At 41.4% G+C, this 22,500-nt stretch overlaps 2 protein-coding genes across 3 annotated transcripts in view; both read left to right on the top strand.

Annotated features, from left to right (window-relative positions):
- fa2h (fatty acid 2-hydroxylase) overlaps positions 1-22,500 on the top strand; it is a 113,851-nt gene that overhangs the window by 19,837 nt on the left and 71,514 nt on the right. Inside the window, exons 3-8 of one of the 2 annotated variants that reach the window (XR_013933739.1) lie at positions 6,281-6,403; positions 9,891-10,033; positions 10,427-10,527; positions 10,773-10,945; positions 11,538-11,790; positions 12,398-14,845. Coding sequence is in view for 1 of the 2 variants with exons in the window: in XM_080437470.1 (XP_080293596.1) it covers positions 6,281-6,403; positions 9,891-10,033; positions 10,427-10,527; positions 10,773-10,945; positions 11,538-11,790; positions 12,398-12,465 (861 nt within the window). In the remaining variant the exon portion in view is untranslated. Of the gene's footprint in view, positions 1-6,280; positions 6,404-9,890; positions 10,034-10,426; positions 10,528-10,772; positions 10,946-11,537; positions 11,791-12,397; positions 14,949-22,500 lie in introns of those variants that run through there. The other variant, XM_080437470.1, reaches the window with a different exon arrangement.
- ano10b (anoctamin 10b) overlaps positions 17,079-22,500 on the top strand; it is a 9,468-nt gene continuing 4,046 nt past the window's right edge. Inside the window, exons 1-7 of the mRNA XM_080438350.1 lie at positions 17,079-17,211; positions 17,304-17,379; positions 19,272-19,507; positions 19,644-19,817; positions 20,200-20,337; positions 21,450-21,566; positions 21,763-21,879. Of these exons, the coding sequence (XP_080294476.1) occupies positions 19,279-19,507; positions 19,644-19,817; positions 20,200-20,337; positions 21,450-21,566; positions 21,763-21,879 (775 nt within the window). The 5' untranslated portion in view covers positions 17,079-17,211; positions 17,304-17,379; positions 19,272-19,278. The remainder of the gene's footprint in view (positions 17,212-17,303; positions 17,380-19,271; positions 19,508-19,643; positions 19,818-20,199; positions 20,338-21,449; positions 21,567-21,762; positions 21,880-22,500) is intronic.

Below are 22,500 nucleotides of genomic sequence, written 5' to 3'. Positions count from 1 at the left end.
TACTACAAATTAGGAATAGCCTACTGAAAGAGATGTGCTGCAAAAGCAGAGACATGGGGTTTGAATCCTCTGCGGCACCTCTGGCTTGACCTGGCATCCATACAAACATAATTGACTGTGTTTAATGGTCAGGCACCAATAGAATAAATAGACAGGATTCAAGAAGTCCTACTCAGTGTTCAGTTTATTGTCAGGCGAGCCTGGGGTCAAGCAATGCTCCAACAAAAACATTGTACACAGTGTCAGTGATTTATATACCTTTAACTTACGCAAGCCTATTTAACTTTACATACCATTCTCATTAAGTTTTCCAAGCAAGCTTTGTATTCCTAGACCGTCAACAACATGTGATATTAACACAGAATCCTATGTGTCACACAACGGGACAGCCATCTCATTAGCCACCGACCTATGTCATATGCCCATCTGGTGACATTCGTATGATACTAAACGTGCTTCTTTTTAACAACATTGAACTAAACACATGAAACCTTAAACTAGACATGGAGTTTGCAATAAAACATACTAACATTCGTGGTAGGGAAGCTAGGTGGGAAGGGCGAACTTGGTCACTGCACTAGTGATTCCCACAGGTTGGTCAGAAGTTGAAGCATACAGTAGTGTTTTCTTCTCTGTTCTGTATGGTTCTGTTTTATGACCTTTTATTTTCATTTTTCTACCCTGTTGTAAAGCATGTTGTAAACATTTTGTAAAATGTATTACAGAAGATTTGGCAAGATGTTTAGGTCATATAAAAAAACAATATAACTTTTTTTTTAAATACACATTGCTTATACACCACTTATGGTATATTAGGATGCATGAACATTGTTTACAGTAAGATGTTTTTTTTTCTTTTTTCTTATACAATGCTTGAGGAAACTCCTTTGAAAATGTGTGTTTCCTGTGGAGAAATCAATATAATAATATCATAAATAATAAACCACTGGCCTACATTATTTGTCTTACTTACTTTCTGGATTATGACAGAGCCACAGATAATAATAAATTTTTTCTTAACTCCCTCTAATCTTTCTCAGCAGATGTAGGCCTGCTATCTGTTCTCATTTCTCCATAGCCAAGTCATGCCAAGTCATTACGCATATGCACACACACACACACACACAGCATTACAGTGCAATAGAGATCATTGAGCTGTAATATTTAACACTACTGCTCTGTACTTTGTATTACAGTAAAAGTATAGATAGATAGTTCAGTATTTATAAAACCACACACAGACACATTTAACCACATTCACTTAAAAGAAAAGATTGGCTATTTTGATACTTTTATATTTGTACTGTAGTATGACAAAGTTGGGCATTTACATTTATTTTGGGGCTTTTCTGCCTTTATTTATAGTGGAAAGTGGAGATGGACTGGAAACAGGGAGAGAGAGATGGGGAAAGACATGCAGTAAAGATCGTCGGGAACGGGACTCGAACCCGCTATGCACTGTCAGGCTACATTAGAGCCTATGTGTGGGCCGAAACATTGGCTTTTAGTTTTTTTTGATGAATCCATTTGGATTTTGTATTGTACTGCTTTTAAAATTTTTGTAGTAAATAAAATGTTCAATCAATCAATCAATCAATCAATAAAAACCCGACTGGGGCTTTTCTGTGTGGAGTTTTTGTGTTCTCCCTGTCTTCACGTGGGTGCTCCGGTTTCCTCCCACACCAAAAGGTACAAATGTACGGATGTACTTGGCAAATACTGTAAATAACATAGTAATAACAACAAACAACATAATTGTAGAGTCATTACGCTGTTTTTTCATTCAACCTTTATTTAAGATTCTCGGAGAGTATCATTGATCTCTCCGAGTAACTCCTGTGTGGCTGTGTCGGTGATTCAAAGTGCTGAACCTACTGTCCGTTAAACTTTTATTGTCTATGCCTTTGTAATGGTCGGATGTGACTGAGGCCTGTAATGATAGTTTCTATAACTACCGTTTTGTTTCCATTGTCAGCTCCTTGGAGAGTAAGCCTCTGTGTTGTGCTGTGTCAAACAACTTGTAATTGGCCTTCATATTGTAATGTGCAATACATGCAAAATGAGTGTGCTGATGTGTGTGGCTAATATACGTGTGTTTATATGGATGAGTGGCCATTTTGTTAACTTTCATTTATTCATGTTAGCCTGCATTTTAATTGCATCTACAAGCTCACGACACCATTGCACAACAAAGTATAATACAGGGTTAAGTGGTTAATCAGACTAATCGATTGAGACGATTACAACAAAGTATTTTCGTGTTGATTCGTGAAAAAAGTGATTCTCGATTATTATATATCTCTGCTATCGGGCAGAAACCAGCTAACTCCAAAATGTTCATTTTTCAGGAAATTAAAAAAAAAAAGAACCAAAACGTGGAGTTAGGAGGTTTTGTTCATCATTGATAAGAACAGCTAAATGGACCTCCAAACTCACAATGAGGTTGGAGGTCAAAAGGGGGTGGAGCCTGGAGTCAGCCAACTCCACCCCCCTTTGGTGGAGTTAGCTGGTTTAGCAGAAAGTTTGAGGATCCAATGGAGTTAGCTGGTTTTGTCAGAAGTGCTTTTTAATACTCTTCATTGGTTCAATATTTGTTATACCAACACACAGACGTAAAGGGTGTTCAATAGCACTGATTTATGGAAAAAAAATGCAAAAGCGTCAAAATGGAGTTAGCTAGTTTCTGCCCGACAGCAACAAATGATATACATTTGATTGCTCAATGCGGGCGTGGTGAAGTTCATGCACTGTGATCACTGATCCTTCCTGTGCTGCTGAGGAGACAGAGAGGAGAGGAGGGAGTATATCCATCACAGCAAGTAGACAGAAACGCTGTCGTATGATGACTGTACGGCACGCTATTTGAACATTTGTCTTCAACCTGACATAATGGCACAATAGATAGGTAGATAGATAGATGCTTTATTGTCCTTGCGGAAATTCATTTAGCCAAACAGCCATCAGGATACAAAAAAATCACAAAACATAAATCACAGATCACACAATACATTGAATGGCTGTTTGGTCATGGTCACATGAACATCCAATAACAATCCCTTTTTTAATAAGCTCTGTTATTATTGCTAGTCCTGTCAGCGTTGTCACAACACACACACACGCACGCACGCACGCACGCACACACACACACACACACACACACACACACACACACACACACACACACACACACACACACACACACACACACACACACACCTGACATACGATACCCATTGTGATTTGCTAGACTCATTAGGCTCTTCATTAGGATCCGTGGCCTCAAGGTATCCTTTAAAAACCCTTCATAATGTGTACATACAGTAGTATTATATATACGATGGGAATATCGGATGACAAAATCAAATATTATCCAAAGGCTCATAACCAGGTATCAGGTTGCTGCTGATACAGAGGGTGTCGGCTTACTTCTTTCCCTAAAATGGATTTATGATTCTGCCCGGATGTGTGTGTGTGTGTGTGTGTGTGTGTGTGTGTGTGTGTGTGTGTGTGTGTGTGTGTGTGTGTGTGTGTGTGTGTGTGTGTGTGTGTGTACGTGCCTTCTTCAGCATACACCATTTTCTGTGTTCCCCAATTGTATGTGCCATCTAATGAGCTTGCATGTTTTGATATGACTTTGCATGACTGTCTACAATGCTACTGTATGCAATGTAACAATCTTATTACATAATATTTGACACTTATCTTATGTTGTATAACATTTACAACCAAAATTACATTTGAGTCCAATCACTATATAACTAATAATTAAAGAATTGAAAATTGTATCAGTCTAAGACATGAGATGGATGAATGATGGATAAAGTTATGATAGAGGGCCGTGGTGTGTGTGCATGCGAGCGCGCGTGTGTGTGTGTTTGTGTTTGCAGTGTGTTTGTGGTTTAGAGTTAGACCACAGGGTGAATGTTGACGTATAGAGTTGCCTGTGCGGTGTTGGTTTGCCAAGGGAGTACAAGTAGGCTAAGAGATGGGAACTGTGTACATATAACACACGTGCACGCGCATGGGTGTGTGTCTGTCTAAAGTTAATCATCTGTTTAGTTGAAACTACCCGCCTGATAAATATTTCACTCGACCGATGGTGCTTTCAGGTGATGATGGGTCATAGGTTTCTCTGAGTCTGGGATACGTCACAACTGGGACTCCGTCGGAGGTGTTTGATTGGTCTTCCATCAGTGGTGGAAAGTAACTAAGTACAATTTCTCAAGTACTGTACTTAAGTACAATTTTGAGGCATTTTTACTTTACTTGGGTATTTCCTATTTTCTGTGCTTTTACTTTTACTGCACTGCATCTCAGAGGCAAATATTGTACTTTTACTCCACTACAATTATTTGAAAACTTTAGTTACTAGTTACTTTATAGATTTTGATTATTATTACAAAATAGATTTTGATTATTATTACAAAACATACATTAACCACCTCAGCCCTATATACATTTTGGCCATTCGAAAATAGGCGATCTACAAGCTCATAATGCGTCGCATAAAAGATTTTAATACATTTGAAAACTTGAAATGGGACATTCTGCATAATGAGTACTTTTACTTTTGGCACTTTAAGTACATTTTGATGCCAATGCTTTTGTACTTTTAGTCAAGTACACTTTGAATTCCGGACTTTTACTTGTAACAGAGTATTTCTATATTGCAGTATTGATATTTTACTTAAGTAAACATTTTTTGTACCTTTTCCACCACTGGATATACTGTAGCTTCTGACATTTAGTACCTACAGGGCTGTTACCAATTCCTCCGTGAGGCAGAAGAAGAGAGGAAATACATATTTAACACAGCGCCTAAACAACTTTTCATGACTAGTTTACACTGTATCAGAACATTGTCTGTGTTAACAAAGCCAGCTAATGTGTGTTGATTTCCCTGTTGAATTGTGATTACATTACATTTGTGTTGCATCCTGACTTTCCATCACCACATGAAAGCAATGCTATACACAGTGTGTAGGATACTTAAGCCAACATCCTGAGTGACTGAAAGGAAGACCACTGGCAGCCAATCACAGATAAGGGGAGGGGGAGGGAGATGTTCGTTATTTGTTCTGTATCTTTGTTTTAGACTGCAGGAAATGCTTCCTTGTGTTGTGATGTATTTGTACACCAGAGTCGACTCCCAGTGTGTGTGTGTGTGTGTGTGTGTGTGTGTGTGTGCGTGCGTGCGTGCGTGCGCGCGCGTGTACATTAGTGTGCGTGCGTGCGTGCGCGCGCGTGTACATTAGTGTATATACGGATTAAATGAAGACATTTTGCCTACTATAAGATATCTTATGCCCGAGGGCGAGGCAAATGTGGACTAGATTCACTACAAGATAAACGTATTGTTGGCATACTCTCCTGTTTGTTTCTTTGTTTCGCAAAGCTGCTTACTTTACTTACATACTCTCCAAAACATGGAGTCCTGTGGAGTCCACAGAAATACTGCAGGTCCATGACCTGGTTTGGACTCTTTCATCTGGGATGAAAGAGTATTATACTGTAACCTTTGGTGTGTGTGATGCACTGGGTGACAACAGGTTAAAGGAATATTGAAAGATGTGTGTTAGTCCAAACAAACAGGAACATGACAAGTGTGATATGCTGTGTGACCGTCACAGTTTCAGTTGTTGCAGTGACCAAGCAGCATAAAATATGTTTATAACACACGTTACATGACACTGACACGGAAGAGCAAAGGGCGATCATAAAAGACAAATGGACACTATAATGACTCACTTCACACACAGGTGTGTGGCCATTCCGCCATCGCTCCATGGTACTGAAAGATTAGGCCTACGCAGTAAAATCCTGAGAGTTAATTTAAGTAATGGACCCGTAAGGATCCATTTGGTTACATTTGTACTTTTTCAGTGTTACAAATGGCTAAGTTTAATGCTTAGGATTTTACTGTGTAGAAATTACTCAAGAGAGAAACAAACAAAGTACATTACAGAGATGGCCCAGACACAATCATGCAGCCATCAAATACCCAACTATACTGTCATAAAGATGAGATTTATATAATGAAAGATACTGCACCCAGCAACACAAAACATTGAAACTATTTGTGTGTGTGTGTGTGTGTGTGTGTGTGTGTGTGTGTGTGTGTGTGTGTGTGTGTGTGTGTGTGTGTGTGTGTGTGTGTGTGTGTGTGTGTGTGTGTGTGTGTGTTCTCTCCAAGCTGAGAAGATGTCCCTGTGCACCTCTCCATTCTTTAAATGTCATACTCTCTTTCTGTCATTAATCACAGTCGCTTTGTCTTCCTCAGACACTGAGGGAGAGGAGGACGACCCCACAGAAGACAGTAGAGGAGGAGAGGACCAAAGAGGACATCAAGACGGAGGATGACAACTGCTCATACAACCGCTGCAGCTCTGTAGACCTCGACAAGGTGTGTGTGTGTGTGTGTGTGTGTGTGTGTGTGTGTGTGTGTTTGTGCGTGTGCGTGCGCGTGCGCGTGCGCGTGCGTGCGCGTGCGTGTGTGTTGTTGTGTAGCTTTTGTATCTGTCTTTGGGGGGAAAAGTACACAAGGAGTTAATTTACGTAACTAAGAAAAATGAAACAAAATGTTATCCAACCTGACGCAAGAGGGTCCATTTGGTCACATTTGTACAGATTTACTGAGATGTGTCTCAGATTTATAAATGTATGAATGAACACCATATTTTAGTTGTAAAAAGATGTTACAGGGTTAGAAATGTTGAGGTTAAGGTTAGGGTTCATTCATTAATGAAAATGTGGGTTTGATGTCCCCACCCAAAATGTAAAACCAACATGTGTCTTTCTGTAAGTGGTTATGGTATCTATCTCTTTTTGACAAAAGTTGTCACGGAGATTCAAATCTCAATCTCAATATTCAAAACAGGATTGAAAGCAATTGGATGACAGAGTGAGAGGTGACCACAGAGAGGGGTGGGGGGGGGGGGTTCAACAGACATTAGTTCATTCACCTTTCTCTCCATGTCCTCTCTGGCATTGTCCCATGACTACAACATTCCAGGAGAGTGAGACAAAAATATGTGCGCGTACAATACACATACTGTACTCGTTCGCACGCACGCACGCACGCACGCACGCATGCAGGCACACACACACACACACACACACACACACACACACACACACACACACACACACACACACACACACACACACACACACACACACACACACACACACACACACACACACACACACACACACACAGGTATGATATGGACAAAATATAACATGATCTTTTTGGCCAAATACCTCAAAATCGATATTGTGGGGGATGATCATTTGAGGTTTCACTAAATATTGACACAATAGATCACTTTACTAGAATGCAGCCTTTAAAAGCAGGAAAAGACTACACTTATTATATAACAATATCCAAAATCACACGTGCGTGCACGTGTGTGTCTATCTGTCTAACGTGATTATTTGCAAAGCACTTTTCAACATCTACAATACATTTAGGGAAAAAATCCTGACAGATGTCAGGTGTCAGATCTTTGTAGTGGTTGATGATAGTGATATACTCAACCAGTTTGTCTTGTTTACACCGTTGTCAGGTATAACATCTATTAGATAAGATCAATATTGGCGGGCCACAGACAAAGATTAGTTAGTTGTTTCTAACTACAGTGTAGCTCAGTCAGTCAGTGCACTGACCATTATGCTCCTTCAAAAAGAAAATTGGTCCATTCAGTGTGAAAAGTTTAGCAGTCCTTCTTTGGCCCAGGAACAACCTTTACATAATGTTTTGTGCAAATCAGATCATACTGCTGGAAATGTACTGCTACAGGTCAGGATAGGAATTTCACTTGTCGTGTGTGCATGTGCGTGTGGGTGACTGCGTGTGCGTGTGTGCGTGTGTGTGTGTGTGTGTGTGTGTGTGTGTGTGTGTGTGTGTGTGTGCACTAGGTATGCACACAATGCTGAGTGATGCTATGACAGTTGGCAACATCTTTAATACTGTCAGTATTCTCACTGCTTGGATTTCTGGATTCCAGAGATAAAAATGGAGTCATTGTTAAGGCCATTTATTGTTGTAACCTGCTGACATTCTGCAAAATACACAACACATATTCTTACCTTAGTCAGAGGAACTGATGTACTACAGAAGTGCATTCATTAATTAAGCAGGCCTATTGTAGTTGATATTTTCTTTTTTCAGATGGTATAGTTAATAATAATAATAATAATAATGATAGAGGTGTGTTTTAGAGCATGCATACTTTATATGGAGTGAATGCGTGAATGACAGAAAGGTCCGTTAAATTTGTAAGTGCTACTAGCAAACCAAATAATAGGTGGTTTCTATGGTCAAGGGCAAGTCAAAGAATGTTCACTGTGAAAAACCCTCAGGGCCCTATTTTTGCCGGTGCGTTACCCATTATCCCTAAACTTCTTTGCAATTTTTTACTATTTTTAAAAACATTTTCAAATTGTTCAAATAGCCAATCTACAAGTTCACAACGTGTCGATGTAGATCGGCTAGTTGAACTATTTGAAAATGTTTTTAAAAATGGGCAAAAAGTTTAGGGGTAATGGGTAAGGCACCGGCAAAAATAGGGCCCTCAGGGTCTAGAGAGTAATGCTGGTGTTTTGGACCAAAAATATCTACAACGCCTCTCAGTGCGACACATTGTGAGCTTGTAGATCGGCTATTTTAGGGCACGACATGACTCGCAACCAAGTATAATTCACACTTAATTATTTTTTTACTATTAACAGTCCTTCACGCTAACAGTCCTTCAAGTAGTTGAATGTTGCAGCATATGGTTTAAAGTTTTGGCTTCTAACTGTTAACACTAGTATAGCAACCAAGACTATATGATTCTAAAGAGCATTCTTTGTGGGATTAATTCGCCCCAAAATATATCTTTTTTCAATCTGTTGTCTGTGGCATGAGTACAGCCACACAAAAGAAAACGCAAATCTTACATGGCAAATCTTAAATTTTTTATTCAGAACGAGGTTGATTTTTAGCCCTGATTATGGGCATCGACCTGTATGAATGATTAATCAATGATATGAATAGTGAAATACTCGCCGGCGAGTTTTGCATTGTTTAATCTAACCCTAGCAGTAGATTAGAATGCAGCCCTTTTGTCTTGTCATGCCTTTTTTGTTTTCTTTTTGTATGTACCCTTGTTGTATGTACCCTTGTTTGTATGTTTGTTTTTTGATTTCAATAAAACATAAGTGAAAAAAACTACATGGAATCACTTCACAAATCATTGATATCATTGGCAACAACAGCATCAACCAAGGATTGATATCTAACTGATTATCTGCACCCCCCCTCTCTCACACACACACGCACACGCGCGCACACACGCGCGCGCACACACACACACACACACACACACACACACACACACACACACACACACACACACACACACACACACACACACACACACACACACACACACAAACCTTAGGCTTGTTTTGTTGTTTGTTTTTCTGTAAACAAGCACATGTGTGTAGAACACACAGGTGCATGAATACACACACACACACACACACACACACACACACACACACACACACACACACACACACACACACACACACACACACACACACACACACACACACACACACACACACACACACACACACACACACACACACACACACACACACACACACACACACACACACACACACACACACACACAGCCCCCTCTTACTGGTTTGGTTTGGTCTGTGGTTTATCTATCTTTAGCTCTCTCCTGCCATCTTGTGGACACTAGTGTCATGGCAGACATACTGTGGTCATTGACACAGTATTGAGTGGTTTAACAGGTATGTTTCATTAGCTCCAGGCAGCACAGCAACATATACCTGTATATCAGACTTAATGTGTTTTTTTCTCCTGCCAGGACCTGGTGGACTGGCGCAAACCCCTGGCATGGCAGGTGGGCAATCTGGGAGAGAAATATGACACATGGGTCCACCAGCCTGTTGATCGGCCAATTAGACTCTTCGAAAACCCCTTTCTGGAGGCCAGCACTAAGACTTCCTGGTAAGATGGGAACTCAAAAGACAGAAGCCCTTCGGCAAGGCAGCAGCATACCTAATGTACACATTTGGATACATTTTGTGTACTCTCTGTTTTCTCTGCCCCCATCACTGTCTCTCTGTGACTCTCTCTCTCTCTCTCTCTCTCTCTATCTCTCTCTCTCTCTCTCTCTCTCTCTCTCTCTCTCTCTCTCTCTCTCTCTCTCTCTCTCTCTCTCTCTCTCTCTCTCTCTCTCTCTCTCTCTCTCTCTCTCTCTCTCTCTCCCTCCCTCCCTCTCTCTCTCTCTCTCTCTCTCTCTCTCTCTCTCTCTCTCTCTCTCTCTCTCTCTCTCTCTCTCTCTCTCTCTCTCTCTCTCTCTCTCTCTCTCTCTCTCTCTCTCTCTCTCTCTCTCTCTAGGTACTGGGTGCCAGTAGTGTGGCTTCCTATTGCGTTTTATTTTAGCTGGCAGTGCTTTTCAACCGTAGCACAGGAAACCACAAGGCTGAGCCTCACCTCAGGTAGCACACAATGCCTACATGCATACATACTGTACATAGTACTATGGCGTCCTGTAAAACTACACACAGACTCATATATGCGTGCATGCACACACACACACACACACACACACACACACACACACACACACACACACACACACACACACACACACACACACACACACACACACACATTTGCTTTCATGATCTTTGCGCTGTATATGTGCATGCATTTGAATGTGCACGTGTGCATGTCTTCCCAGACTACTCCGTCCAGATCCCTGCATACACTTTCCTCCTGCTGTTCTTCGCGGGCTGGTTTCTGTGGTCGTTCATCGAGTACTGCATCCATCGCTTTGTCTTCCACATGAAACCCCCCGCCCACAATTACTACCTCATCACCATACACTTCCTGCTGCATGGACAGCACCATAAGGTACGTGCGTACCACACATCCTATTGCCTATGTGCCCGGGCACTCTGGTGTGCCGTGAGACAAGTCCAGGTGTGCCTTGGGGTTTTGTGAAAACCACACATTGTTATTGCAATATACTGTATGTATAAACTATACAAAAAGTTCTGAATAATTTTTTCAGAGGCAACCTGCCATCACTACAGTATCTTGGGCATGTCATTATAGCCCAAACTTTTACATATTGTAAATTAATATACAAAATGTAAAAGTTTGGCAATTCTCAAAAATTGCCATGAAAAAAAAACTGCAAAATTGGCACTTTTACAAGATCACAAGGCAGCATGATGTGATGCGTTGTGCGTTGTGAGCTTGTATATCTGATATATTCACTATGAATACAGGTGTGCCTTGAGATTTTGACTTGCCCTCTGGTGTGCTTTTTGCACAAAAAGTTAGAAACCCACTGTTGTATTCCATACTAATTCCTCCACTCTGTGGTTCTAATTTGAACAATACCATGTCAATCCTCACTCATTGCTTGAGTAGCTTATACCAGTGTCCTCGACATAACACTGGATTTGTTGTTCTCTCCCCTGGTATCTCCAATCTACAGTCTCCATTTGACGGCTCTCGGCTGGTCTTCCCACCAAGTCTGGCTTCCATAGTCGTGGGAGCTTTCTATTACACCCTCCAGAAAACACTCCCAGAGGACCTGGGAATGCCCGTGTTTGTCGGGGGGCTGTGTGGCTACGTGGTGTACGATATGATCCACTACTACCTTCATTATGGCTCACCAAAGAGAGGCTCGTACATGTACAGCCTGAAGGCGTACCATGTCAAACACCACTTTGAGCATCAGAGGGCAGGTGAGGAAGCTGTGCAAGACTGAAATGGCAAATGAAAGCGATGGATAGAACAAAACGGAGAAACCTGTAACTTATGTCTGCATCTGTGGGTGTGGCACCATATACAGTGGTTCTGGCACCATATACAGTACACTACAGTAAATGAAATTGCAAGGTCAAAATATTTTATAAATCCATATTGCACTAAGCCTACAAATATATGTTTTTTAAATCTTTGTCACAAGCATCCCTCTAGATAAAGCGTAGAACAAGCTAGGAGAGATGCTTCTCGCTCATAGTGTTGCACAAGGGAAGGAGCGTTCAGCCTGTGCATTATGCACTGTCTCTAAAACATTTTAAAGAGTAAATTAGAAATGAGGAAAATAGTCGATAACTGTTCAACACATTTACTGAAGATATGAGAGAGTCGTTATCTCTCTACATCTATCTCCATTGTTACTATTCCCACACACAGTAAAAATCCTCAATATCCATTTGAATGTACAAATGGAATCAAATGGACCCTTTTGTTCCATTTGCACTGTGTATATCGTTCTGACTGACCTGTCTGCTATTAGTCTGTGTAGTCTGTCTCTTTAACTGGTCTCTTTTGTGTTGCTCTTCGCAGGTTTTGGAATTACCACCACGTTCTGGGACCATCCCTTCAATACAGTCATCCCTGATGAGAAATTCTAGACCAGAAATGTTTCTCCTGGAGGAACACATGACTTGAATCAACAACCCCCTACCCTATGTACCAGCCCACATGCCATAGTAACCCTGGCACAAAAAACAAACAAACAACAACAAAAACATATCACATTATGCAGCTGAATCTCCCATATCAAAGCAAAGTGATACATTTCTGACACATTTTAAGCATCACCCACTGATCCTATAGCCAACGTCTCTTTCCACAAAGTAGCGGAATGTCTTCATGTGACCTCTGTTCTACAATGTTTTTACTGGTGGGAGCTCTTTCCTATTGCAGACGCTTTTTTAAATCTCTTCATAGTGTAAAATTGTCAATATTAACCTGTTAGCCAATCAGAGGAAGAGATCATGTCAGAGATGGGAGCTGGGTCATGGAGTAAAACAGAGGGCAACACACAGATACGCACGCACGCACGCACGCACGCACGCACGCACGCACGCACGCACGCACGCACGCACGCACGCACGCACGCACGCACGCACGCACGCACGCACGCACGCACGCACGCACGCACGCACGCACGCACGCACGCACGCACGCACGCACGCACGCACGCACGTTGAGGTGTGAGCTGAGGAAAGGATGATTTCCCAGATATATTTTCCTGAACTCAACAACAGCTGTGTTTAGAATAGATTGTGTAGTGTCCAAAAGTCTCTTATTGTCCCAGCTCCTGCTTTTTTCACTGGCCACTAAACTAGCTTGCAATGCTGGCGCTGCTACCCAAATTGCTTCAAAAGCAGGAGTGTAACATCCTACAGAAGGTTTATTTCGCTGTGTTTTTTTTCTCATAAAGAAACTGTGTTTCTACAGAAACACAGACGATATTTAAGATATTGGCTTCAGATATTTTGATGGACTGAGGGGCATTTCATAACTTATATTTAAACGTGCGTGTCATCTTGGACAATTTTGATTATAACCTGTGAGAGGCATGTCTCAGGTATTCTAAATGTTTGAAGACACTTTGGAAATGGTATATTTTTTCAAGCCTGTTGATATACTATATATTTCATTTTAATCCTTCTATCTAGAAACTACTGAGAGCTTAGATTAACTGTAAATATTTCTTACTTTAATCTCTTTTTCCTTCTTTTGTCAATATATTCCAACAAAGATTTTCAAAGAGTAGATTTTATAAAAACAAAAGAAGATTCACAGGTGAGGAGATTTGACTTCTCACTGTGATTACACAGGGCTCTGTGATGATTAGCTGCTTTTGTAACAGTTACACAGAGAGAATGATGGATAGAGAAACATATGGCTGGATGGATGGATGTACTATGTATGTATGGATGGATGGATGGATAAATGGATAGATGCAGCTAAAAATGGATGAAGGCATTAGAGGGGCAGAGCTGAAGGTATGAAGCCGGCCTATCAGACTTCCTGCTGCAGGGATCGCAATGCTGATGACCATATAGTCATCTCATTTTTATAATTATGCTACCGTACGATAAGGATACTTACTGTATGAGGTGGCCCTGCAGATCCCCACAGGATGACGATCAATTAGGCATCTGACTGTACAGCAGGAGGTCCTGATAAAGGCTGGCGGATCCTCAGACACTCTTAACATTCGTTGAAGTGATTAAGCTCTCTAAACCTTATTAAAACTGCAGATGTAGAATTCTATGAACTTCTACCGCCTTCTGCCAATGTGTTCGCTTGAATAGGACCCTGAGACTATTTATACGTACATTTTTTTGTACGTACGTAAGAAATGGGCAAAATTTGTGTTTCATAATTTGAAAGTTATTAAACTTAAAAAAAAAGTTCTTAAATTTAAGTTGATTCGATCAATGTTCGATTGCACTGACAATCTACCAGCACCATAGAAATATGTCTACCTTTGTATCTGTCTACACTTAAAAATTCACCGAGTAATGTTCCAGATACAGACAACAATTTATCCATCTGTATCTACCTAATAAAACAAGTTCTAAATGGGTTCAAGGGGCTCCAAATGTGCTGGGTTGGGCTCATAACTGCTAATTTAACACCAAATGAGTAATAATAAATGGCTTGGGTATCACTAAAAGTAAAACCATAATGTGCTTGTACTACACAATGCGGTTTCACAAGCCATGACAACAGTCAATATTTTGTCTAATTTACATCAAGTCATGAAGTAATGTGTTATGGTGATGAAGGTGACAATAATGAAGCATAAAGAAAAACGTATTGTGATGGCTGCTTTGCAGAGAAAAATGTTTCCGGCTGTTGGAAGGAAAAAGTGGATACAGATCTTATTTATGAATATTTATCTGAAAGAAATTAAACAATGCAACGCCTTGGTTTGATTCTGATATGTGAAAATTTCTATTTGCAGCATACAGTAAATTATGCAGCGTAAATAATGTTGACGAAATTTGTTTACCACAATATATTTTTAACCTTTATTTTGGAATTATAAATGTCTATGCAAATGTATTTGTAAATAAATGTTGGTCTATTTCTGAAATGCTGGTCTTGTTCCACTTTTCTTAATTCTTCTTTCACGGATCCTGAGTTGCTTTTAGCCTGCCAAGGCAATCAGCTAGCCTACCTCCCAGAATTCACAACCAAACTTACATGACAGGAAGCAATGTACGGAATATCATATAAAAACCCACATCTAAACAAAAACATGATGTCCTTTGAAAAACCAATACAATATTTTGTTTAATGATGACACACACGTGTGTGTATAACTAGCCTGGTGACTGTTCACAGTTACATGAGTTGAACAGAGCATTTTGTGTACATCTAATACAAAACACATATTTTAAAGTCCATCCCAGTACTTGAGTCAAAGTATAGATACTACTGGTCAAATATTACTCAACTACAAGTGAAAAGGTGCCTTATCATGGTCAGTATCATCATGTCAGTATCATGTCACTCTCTCAAGACAGATTCAGCTAACAACCAGTGTTGCATTGCTGAATTGGAACGGGGTTGCACTCTATTTTAATGTTGTGACGCGCACGTCGCTTAACACCTACACTACAGGTCACACAATGGACAAATGGACATCTATGATCATTCCTATGTTAATTCACCTGGTGTGAGTCGGGAGCCTTTGTAAACTTTGTTGAGGTGTGAATTTAAAGTTGTTTTAAATCTATGCGTGTGCCTGCGCGTGCTCCTGGTCAAATAGGTTCCTGCACGGCGTGCAAGGCCGTCCCATGAGCAATGCAACCCTGCTAACAACAGAATCAGCCAGCACCACTGCCCTAATCATGTAGTGTTGATGTTGGTAGGAATAAACACAGAAGCACCCGGGAGGAAGTGGACTAAGAAGGAGAGGAGCCAAACCGAGTTGCTGTTTCTACACAAAAAAAGGAGGTGGTGCACAGGCAAAAACAGGAAGAGTGGGTTAAGGTTAGGCAAAGTTTTACTAAAAGGTGCCCAGTCTTCCCACATAAGGTGCCACAAATCCTTGGATTATGGTGAGACCATAGACTGTAACCAATTTGGACGAAGGGAACGGTGACGTCACCCATTGGTTTCTACTGACCCGTTTTGAAGCCACTTTTTCTGCGAATTCAAATCCGCCATCTTGGAACTTCCGGTCGCGAAAAGCAACCGGAAACTAATGCTATTGGCTGGAAGGGCAGCGAGGGCGGGCCTTCACGCGGTAGAACCAGTAGAAGCCCTAGAAGCATACCATACTTTACCATTAATAGTTAATAATTAATCATGCATTAGACGCATATAACTAAACTAGTGATTGAAAACATTAAGTGCTTACTAAGGTAATAAAATGAAGTGTCAAGTCCGCCCAAAACCTCATTCACTTGAATGTAGTGTAAATGCTTCTGCAGCCAGCAGGAGGGGAAATAGTGACATCTGCTGGGCCATTAATGGGAACTGCACTCTTTAAAAGAACCACTAAATTGCTGGGCTTCAAATCCAGCTGACATTTCTTGCCTGGGTGAGTCATGGGGCCGTGGTAGCTGTAGAATACAACTCTCGTAGACGTATTTATGATTCTGACGTTTTCAATCTACGAGAGTTGTAGGGTTGATCCCCCATGGACAACGGGAATTTCAGTACTATAGCCCGTAGACTCTCCAAACATGTACAAATTGAAAACAAAAGGTGCTTACCCCAACGCCCCAAATGTTAACTCTTTCTACGGCATAGTAGTTTAATCTAATAATCCATATCTTTCAATAAAGAAGTGTTTTAATGCCGTCTGTGGCCGATTCTGTCGGAAGTTCCCAATGGGCGGTAGTGACGGGGCGCATCCGGTGAAACCCGAAATTACACTCAATGTAAACAGGAAGTAAACGAGGGTGAAAAAAATGGCGTTCGGCCACAGACGGGATTAAAACACTTCTTTATTGAAAGATATGGATTATTACATTGCACTACTACCCCGTAGAAAGAGTTAACATTTGGAGCGTGGGGATAAGCACTTTTTTTTTGCATTTGTACATGTTTGGAGATCTACGGGCTAGGAGATGAAAGTTCCTGTGTCCATGGGGGATCATCAACCCTATTCTACAGCTAGGAACGTGGGACAGTAGGACCTGGGGCTGCTGCAGTAGCGTTCATGGAGGAAGCAGCAGCCAGGGAGGAGCCTGGATGTAAACCAAACAGTCCCTCCACACCCTGTTAGCCTGGGGAAGTTTCACCGCATTCCTGCCATAAACACACTTTCAGAGACAGAGATTCACACACACCCATTAACACCATAGACACACAGACAGGAGAAGTGGATCACACACTCGTGCAAGGTACGTGCATGCAATTGGAGTCTAGTTTCTGTTTCCTTGTCAGATAAAGTATGTAGAATTAACTCTCTTTATTTCTGTTGATCCCTCTGGAGTGGGTGTGGACCGGCTGCTGACCAACTGCAGATCAGAATAGTATCATCATCATCATCATCATCATCACTCCATTAGGTAGGCTACTGTGTTTCCTGAGTCATGCTCACTTTCTCTCTCACTTTCTTACCCCTCCTCTCTCCATAAGCTGCATAACTCAAGCAGGATTAGGCACAAGTCTTAAGTCTATGCCACTTTTGCATTCCCTTCGAACTTCGTATTCACACTACCTCTGTCTCTGTCTGTCAGTCAATGCAGCATTCTCTCAGTCTCTCATCTCTGTTCAGTTGGGGCTGTGATGTGTTTGTTGTCAGAGGAAGTAGAGCGGCTGTTGTTGTGTAGTGCTCTAGTAACTACCACTGTTTCCTCTCAACATTACACACAGTACTAGGCTTCTGTATATTGTTGTCTCTGCCCTCCTGCATCCATCTATATGCAATGTTCTGCTGTTCACCATCATGCAACTCTCATCAGAATGCAGTCCCTTCATTTGGATACCCACTAATGTGTGACCATAGATGGCAATGTAGAAGTCGCATCTATGATACAGTATATTACAACATATTACAGTAGTCAAATGTATGTCTGTTCAAATATCTGTTCAGGTGATATAAATGCAATATACCATAAAAGAATTATAATCATAAAATGATACAATCAAGACTGTACTGTACATACTGTACTCAACTAGGACAACTAATTACTGTACTATAAAATGTCTGCTACACTATCTGGTGGAAGAGTATACATAGATTACATACAACTCATGATGTTTGGAGGTACTGCATGCAAATAGTCACCTGCTATTAAACAGGGAGATATAACGTTTGCCAACAAAACTGTCATTGTTGGTCATCCCTATAAGCTTAATAGTCTGACTCTGTTCCAACATGATTATAAAAACACCTGCTAACTAAATTAACACATAACCACCATTCCATGGATTGTGTGAAGAACGGAACAGAGTAGGGTATCGTGAAACAGAATAGTAGAGAGAATACAATAAAATACTTAATACATTTTCTCATTCATGCCAAATGTAATTATACTTTTTTTTAATTATAAACAAACCTTTGGTCACCTTTTGAATTATATTTTTGGGTTTGCATTGTTCACATTTTACTCTCTTCTTTTTTAAGAAACTCCTTCTTGGCCTGATCAAGAGTTAAATAATAGTTTAATAATAGTTAGACTTGTGATCAGTCTATTTTCCCATTTTCCCCTCACTATCGCGCTATCTGTCAGGACACCAAACAGATATAGGACCCGTCGCCTACTCGCCCATTCAATGGTCTAAAACATGATAATCTCCCATTCAATGCATTGATAGCATTCGAAGCCGGTGGGCACAGGAGGCAATGTACAAAGTTCAACAGTCTTTATTGAAGACTGTTGTTCTGAGGGGCCAGTCTGGCACCTGGTCCAAGAGGGGTAAAGCTTAGCCGTAGCCCGTGGGTCCGGTCCGGTCCTGGTTCTAATCTAAACACTGGGGATCTGTCCTGAAGTACAGGCTGAAGTACAAAGGCGTTAGGCAAAGGTAAAATCCAGATACATGCAGGGGTCAAAAACAGGCCGAATAACAGGTATAAACTTCAGGTCAAAACGTGCTGGACTAGAGTCAAACTGGTCTGATCAGCAGGTAGAGAATAGTGGCATGAGTGAGGCAATAAATACTGTGGCTACTCAGTGGAAACAGGTGTGGAAGTGGGCACAGGTGTGTGTGAACTAGCCTGGCATGGCCAGACTATTCGTCTAGTTTCCAGGCCATGTGTAAGCTCCTATGGGCATAGCGTGGGTGTGACACTAGTACCCACCATACTTTCACTGGTGTTATCTTTTTATTTTGTCATAGCCTTAGTCTTGACAGAGATATATACACTCTTGTAGTATAGATAGACTACATTTGCCAAATATATACTTTTTTTTAATTATCATTCTTTCTTTTTTAACTCCACTCTGACTCTTAATAGCCTCATCATGACCTCCATTGAAGGTGATGGTGGGGACTCAACACAGAAGAGGCAGAGTCCAGGAGAAAAGGCTCTGGGTGGAGTGAGACTTGGGTCAGGTTGGACCCAAGTCACTTGCCCTTGCTGTGAGTCAGATCAGGTTGAACCGTTAGCTCTGGTGCAGCTGGGAGGATGGGTCCAAGAAGGGACCAAGAAGTGGCTCATCAAACTTATTGAAGCTTCAGTGAAGGATGGAGGTGAGACATTATGTAATAACGACTATGTACCGTATCATCTAGCGTCACTGCACACACACACGCGCACACGCACAATCTTCTCTTTTCGCCTCTCTGCCGCCATTCCACCTGTTATCACCTGCCTTAACCCCCGCAGGTGCTGCATTACTGGCCCACCCTGGTGAAGATGCCGGTGGGGACATCATCGTAGTCTCTGCTCCTCGCTGTACATTGCTGCGTGCCACCGAGGAGCTGGGGCTGTGTAAGACCTACCGCACTGGAGACATGGCCGCCTTCTCCTGTCACGACAGAGACAACTTTACAGATGCTGGTAAAGGGACTTTGAACTTGGTCTGAGTCATTTATTGCTGGTTTACCTCAAGGGAGATTAGCGAAGCTTAACTGGGCCATATAGTTTATGCTTTAAAATAATCAACTTTTCCTGTATAGTTACCACGCAACGTGGGTAGAGTTGTCATTTGAAAATGTTACAAAATGTACCCCGTAAAATATTATCATGTGGAAATTTGAAAGATTTGAGGGACTATTACATTTGCAAACCATTCTTTTATACCTGGGAAAATATTATACAGTGTGTGTATCCAAATAGTCCGCTGTTATTAAACAAGGAGATCAGTTATAATGTTTTCCAACAAAACTGTGTCATTGTTGTTCATCTCTATGAGGTTAACAGTCTATTATGTGTATGTTAGATGACCTGCAGGTGTTCCTGACCCTGGCAGAACGGCAGTACATAGTGAAGTATGAACTAGAAGGTCTGCGAGCACAGAGGGACCTGAGGATACCTGGACTGTCTGACAGGCTCACCCTGCAATGCCGAGACAGCATCTGTGAGTCTGGACCTTTGGCATGCTGGTAGATTACAAACTGCTTGCATTTTCCCATCCAAATCGTAATTATACATGCAGATGTAAGTAGGCATGCCATACAGCAAAAACTATTTTGTATTTTGTTCCCTAACTGGACACATGTTTGAGTATACTGTATTGCTATTTAGGTTTCTCTGCTGTCATTACTTGCTTAGCTCAGCAGTTCTCTCTTATCTCCATTCATTCAGGACATTGTTATTCCCTGCACTACCACCCACCCACTGTCATGTGCATTTGTATACACGCGAGTTGAGTGCACATTTGTTATTGTGCTTGTGGGTGTGTATTTTATTGAGGCCCTTGTGGGAATGCATATAACTCTATGTTTTAGCTGCCTTTACACTTATTCAGTTCTAGGCTCCACATTGACTTTTGGCTGGACCACAACAGCAGGGACAGCCTTATAAACACAATATTTTTTCTGACTGGCTGACTGACTGACTGACTGACTGAGGAAGTTACACAATTGGTTGGCTGGTTTCCCTAATAATGAACTAGCCAATCGCAGAGCAATTGTCTGTCCAGGCTATGGGATTCCGGTTGGCCTAACAACGAACAAGCTGGATGCAATAGCCAACCTTTTAATATCATCTGCACGGCTCTACAGTGCGAGTATTTCTCTTGCATTTGTCCCTAAAAATAGATATGTACGAACCGTGTAAATGATTTATCACCCTGCCAGCCCCATGCCTTTTTGCATGCAATCCCAAAACAATTATTGTCATCGGTTTGGATAGTTGTAAGTACCTACATTGCCTCTGGACAGCACATGCCTGAGAGGGAGGAAGATGGAGAGAGGCAGAGAGTGAGTGTGTCTGTGTGAGAGAGCAAGAGAGAGAGAGAAGAAGCGCTACTTATTTTGTTATTTACTTATTTTGTACAGTATTTTGTATGAGTGCACTCATGAAAGAATGTCATGATTGAGAAGATGACAGACATCCTTTTGTTCGTAATATATAGCTCCATAATGAGTTTTGTACCCTGTATCCATCGTTTCAAATCACAGCATTTCATACTTGGCCTAACTGTATACTAGGTTCTGACCTACATGTAGTCTTAAAATTGTATTTCAGGGCAGAAGCTGCAGAAGGCAGGTGTAATAGTGGATGTGTGGCCCCTCCATGACCAAGACAAACTGAAGGCCCTCAGAAAGGCCTGGTACACATCAAATCAGCTTGCACAGCCACTGGGTAAGAGGAACATACATACATACACACACGCACGCTCGCGTGCACACACACACACTCACGCACACGCACACGCACACACACACACACACACACACACACACACACACACACAGTTTTGTAAAATATTGATGGGTGGGTGCATGTTGACCAATGACAGGCGCTTAAATAAACTATCTGTGCTTCTCTGTTTATCCAGATGCGGTCCAGGCGTATTTCGGAGGCACCGTGGCATTCTACTTCAGCTTCCTGGATTTCTACACCTGGTCCCTCCTGCCTCCAGCCATACTAGGCCTAGCACTCACTTACTTCTCAGGTACTGTACGTGTGTCTGCATTTCTGTACTTGTTATGCTATTGTGCATCATGGCTGTCTTTGTGTTTTAACGAGACATTTTGCATCATAGGACCAAAAAAAACAACACGATCATCAATGAATAGCCAGAAGAGGAAGCTGACATGTACATCAGTCAACATGCCATCAAGTCATCACATGACAGATAGCTTGACATGCAGAATAGGTTAACACAGTGGTTCTTCAACCACTGAGGATGGCCCGTGAGGATATTGCAAGTGGGCCCCCCAATAACTGGCAAAACAACTAAGATTTAATGATAATGTAACATTAATGTAATTAAAAAAACATAACATAAAAAAACATCATGAAATTGTTTTTCTTTGAAACCTTGAAAAGTAAGTCTTCATTGTGATACTGCTGAATGGGAATTTTAAGTATACTACACGTATGTTAGTCCCATTGATCCAAGGTGGAACACAATCAGTTGATGTTAGTCCCATTGATCCAAGGTGGAACACAATCAGTTGATTGATCATTAAAATAAACATGCTCTGAAAATGCAGGCGGGCCACTCATCAGCTGGGTGGGCCGCAAACTCTTTAGAGATTTCGAAGTGGACCCTGATCCAGAAAAGGTTGAG

The sequence above is a fragment of the Gymnoscopelus braueri genome, assembly GCF_963280865.1.
Source record: "Gymnoscopelus braueri genome assembly, chromosome: 9".
NCBI classification, from domain to species: domain Eukaryota; kingdom Metazoa; phylum Chordata; class Actinopteri; order Myctophiformes; family Myctophidae; genus Gymnoscopelus; species Gymnoscopelus braueri.
This window is presented reverse-complemented; position numbering and strand designations above follow the sequence as displayed.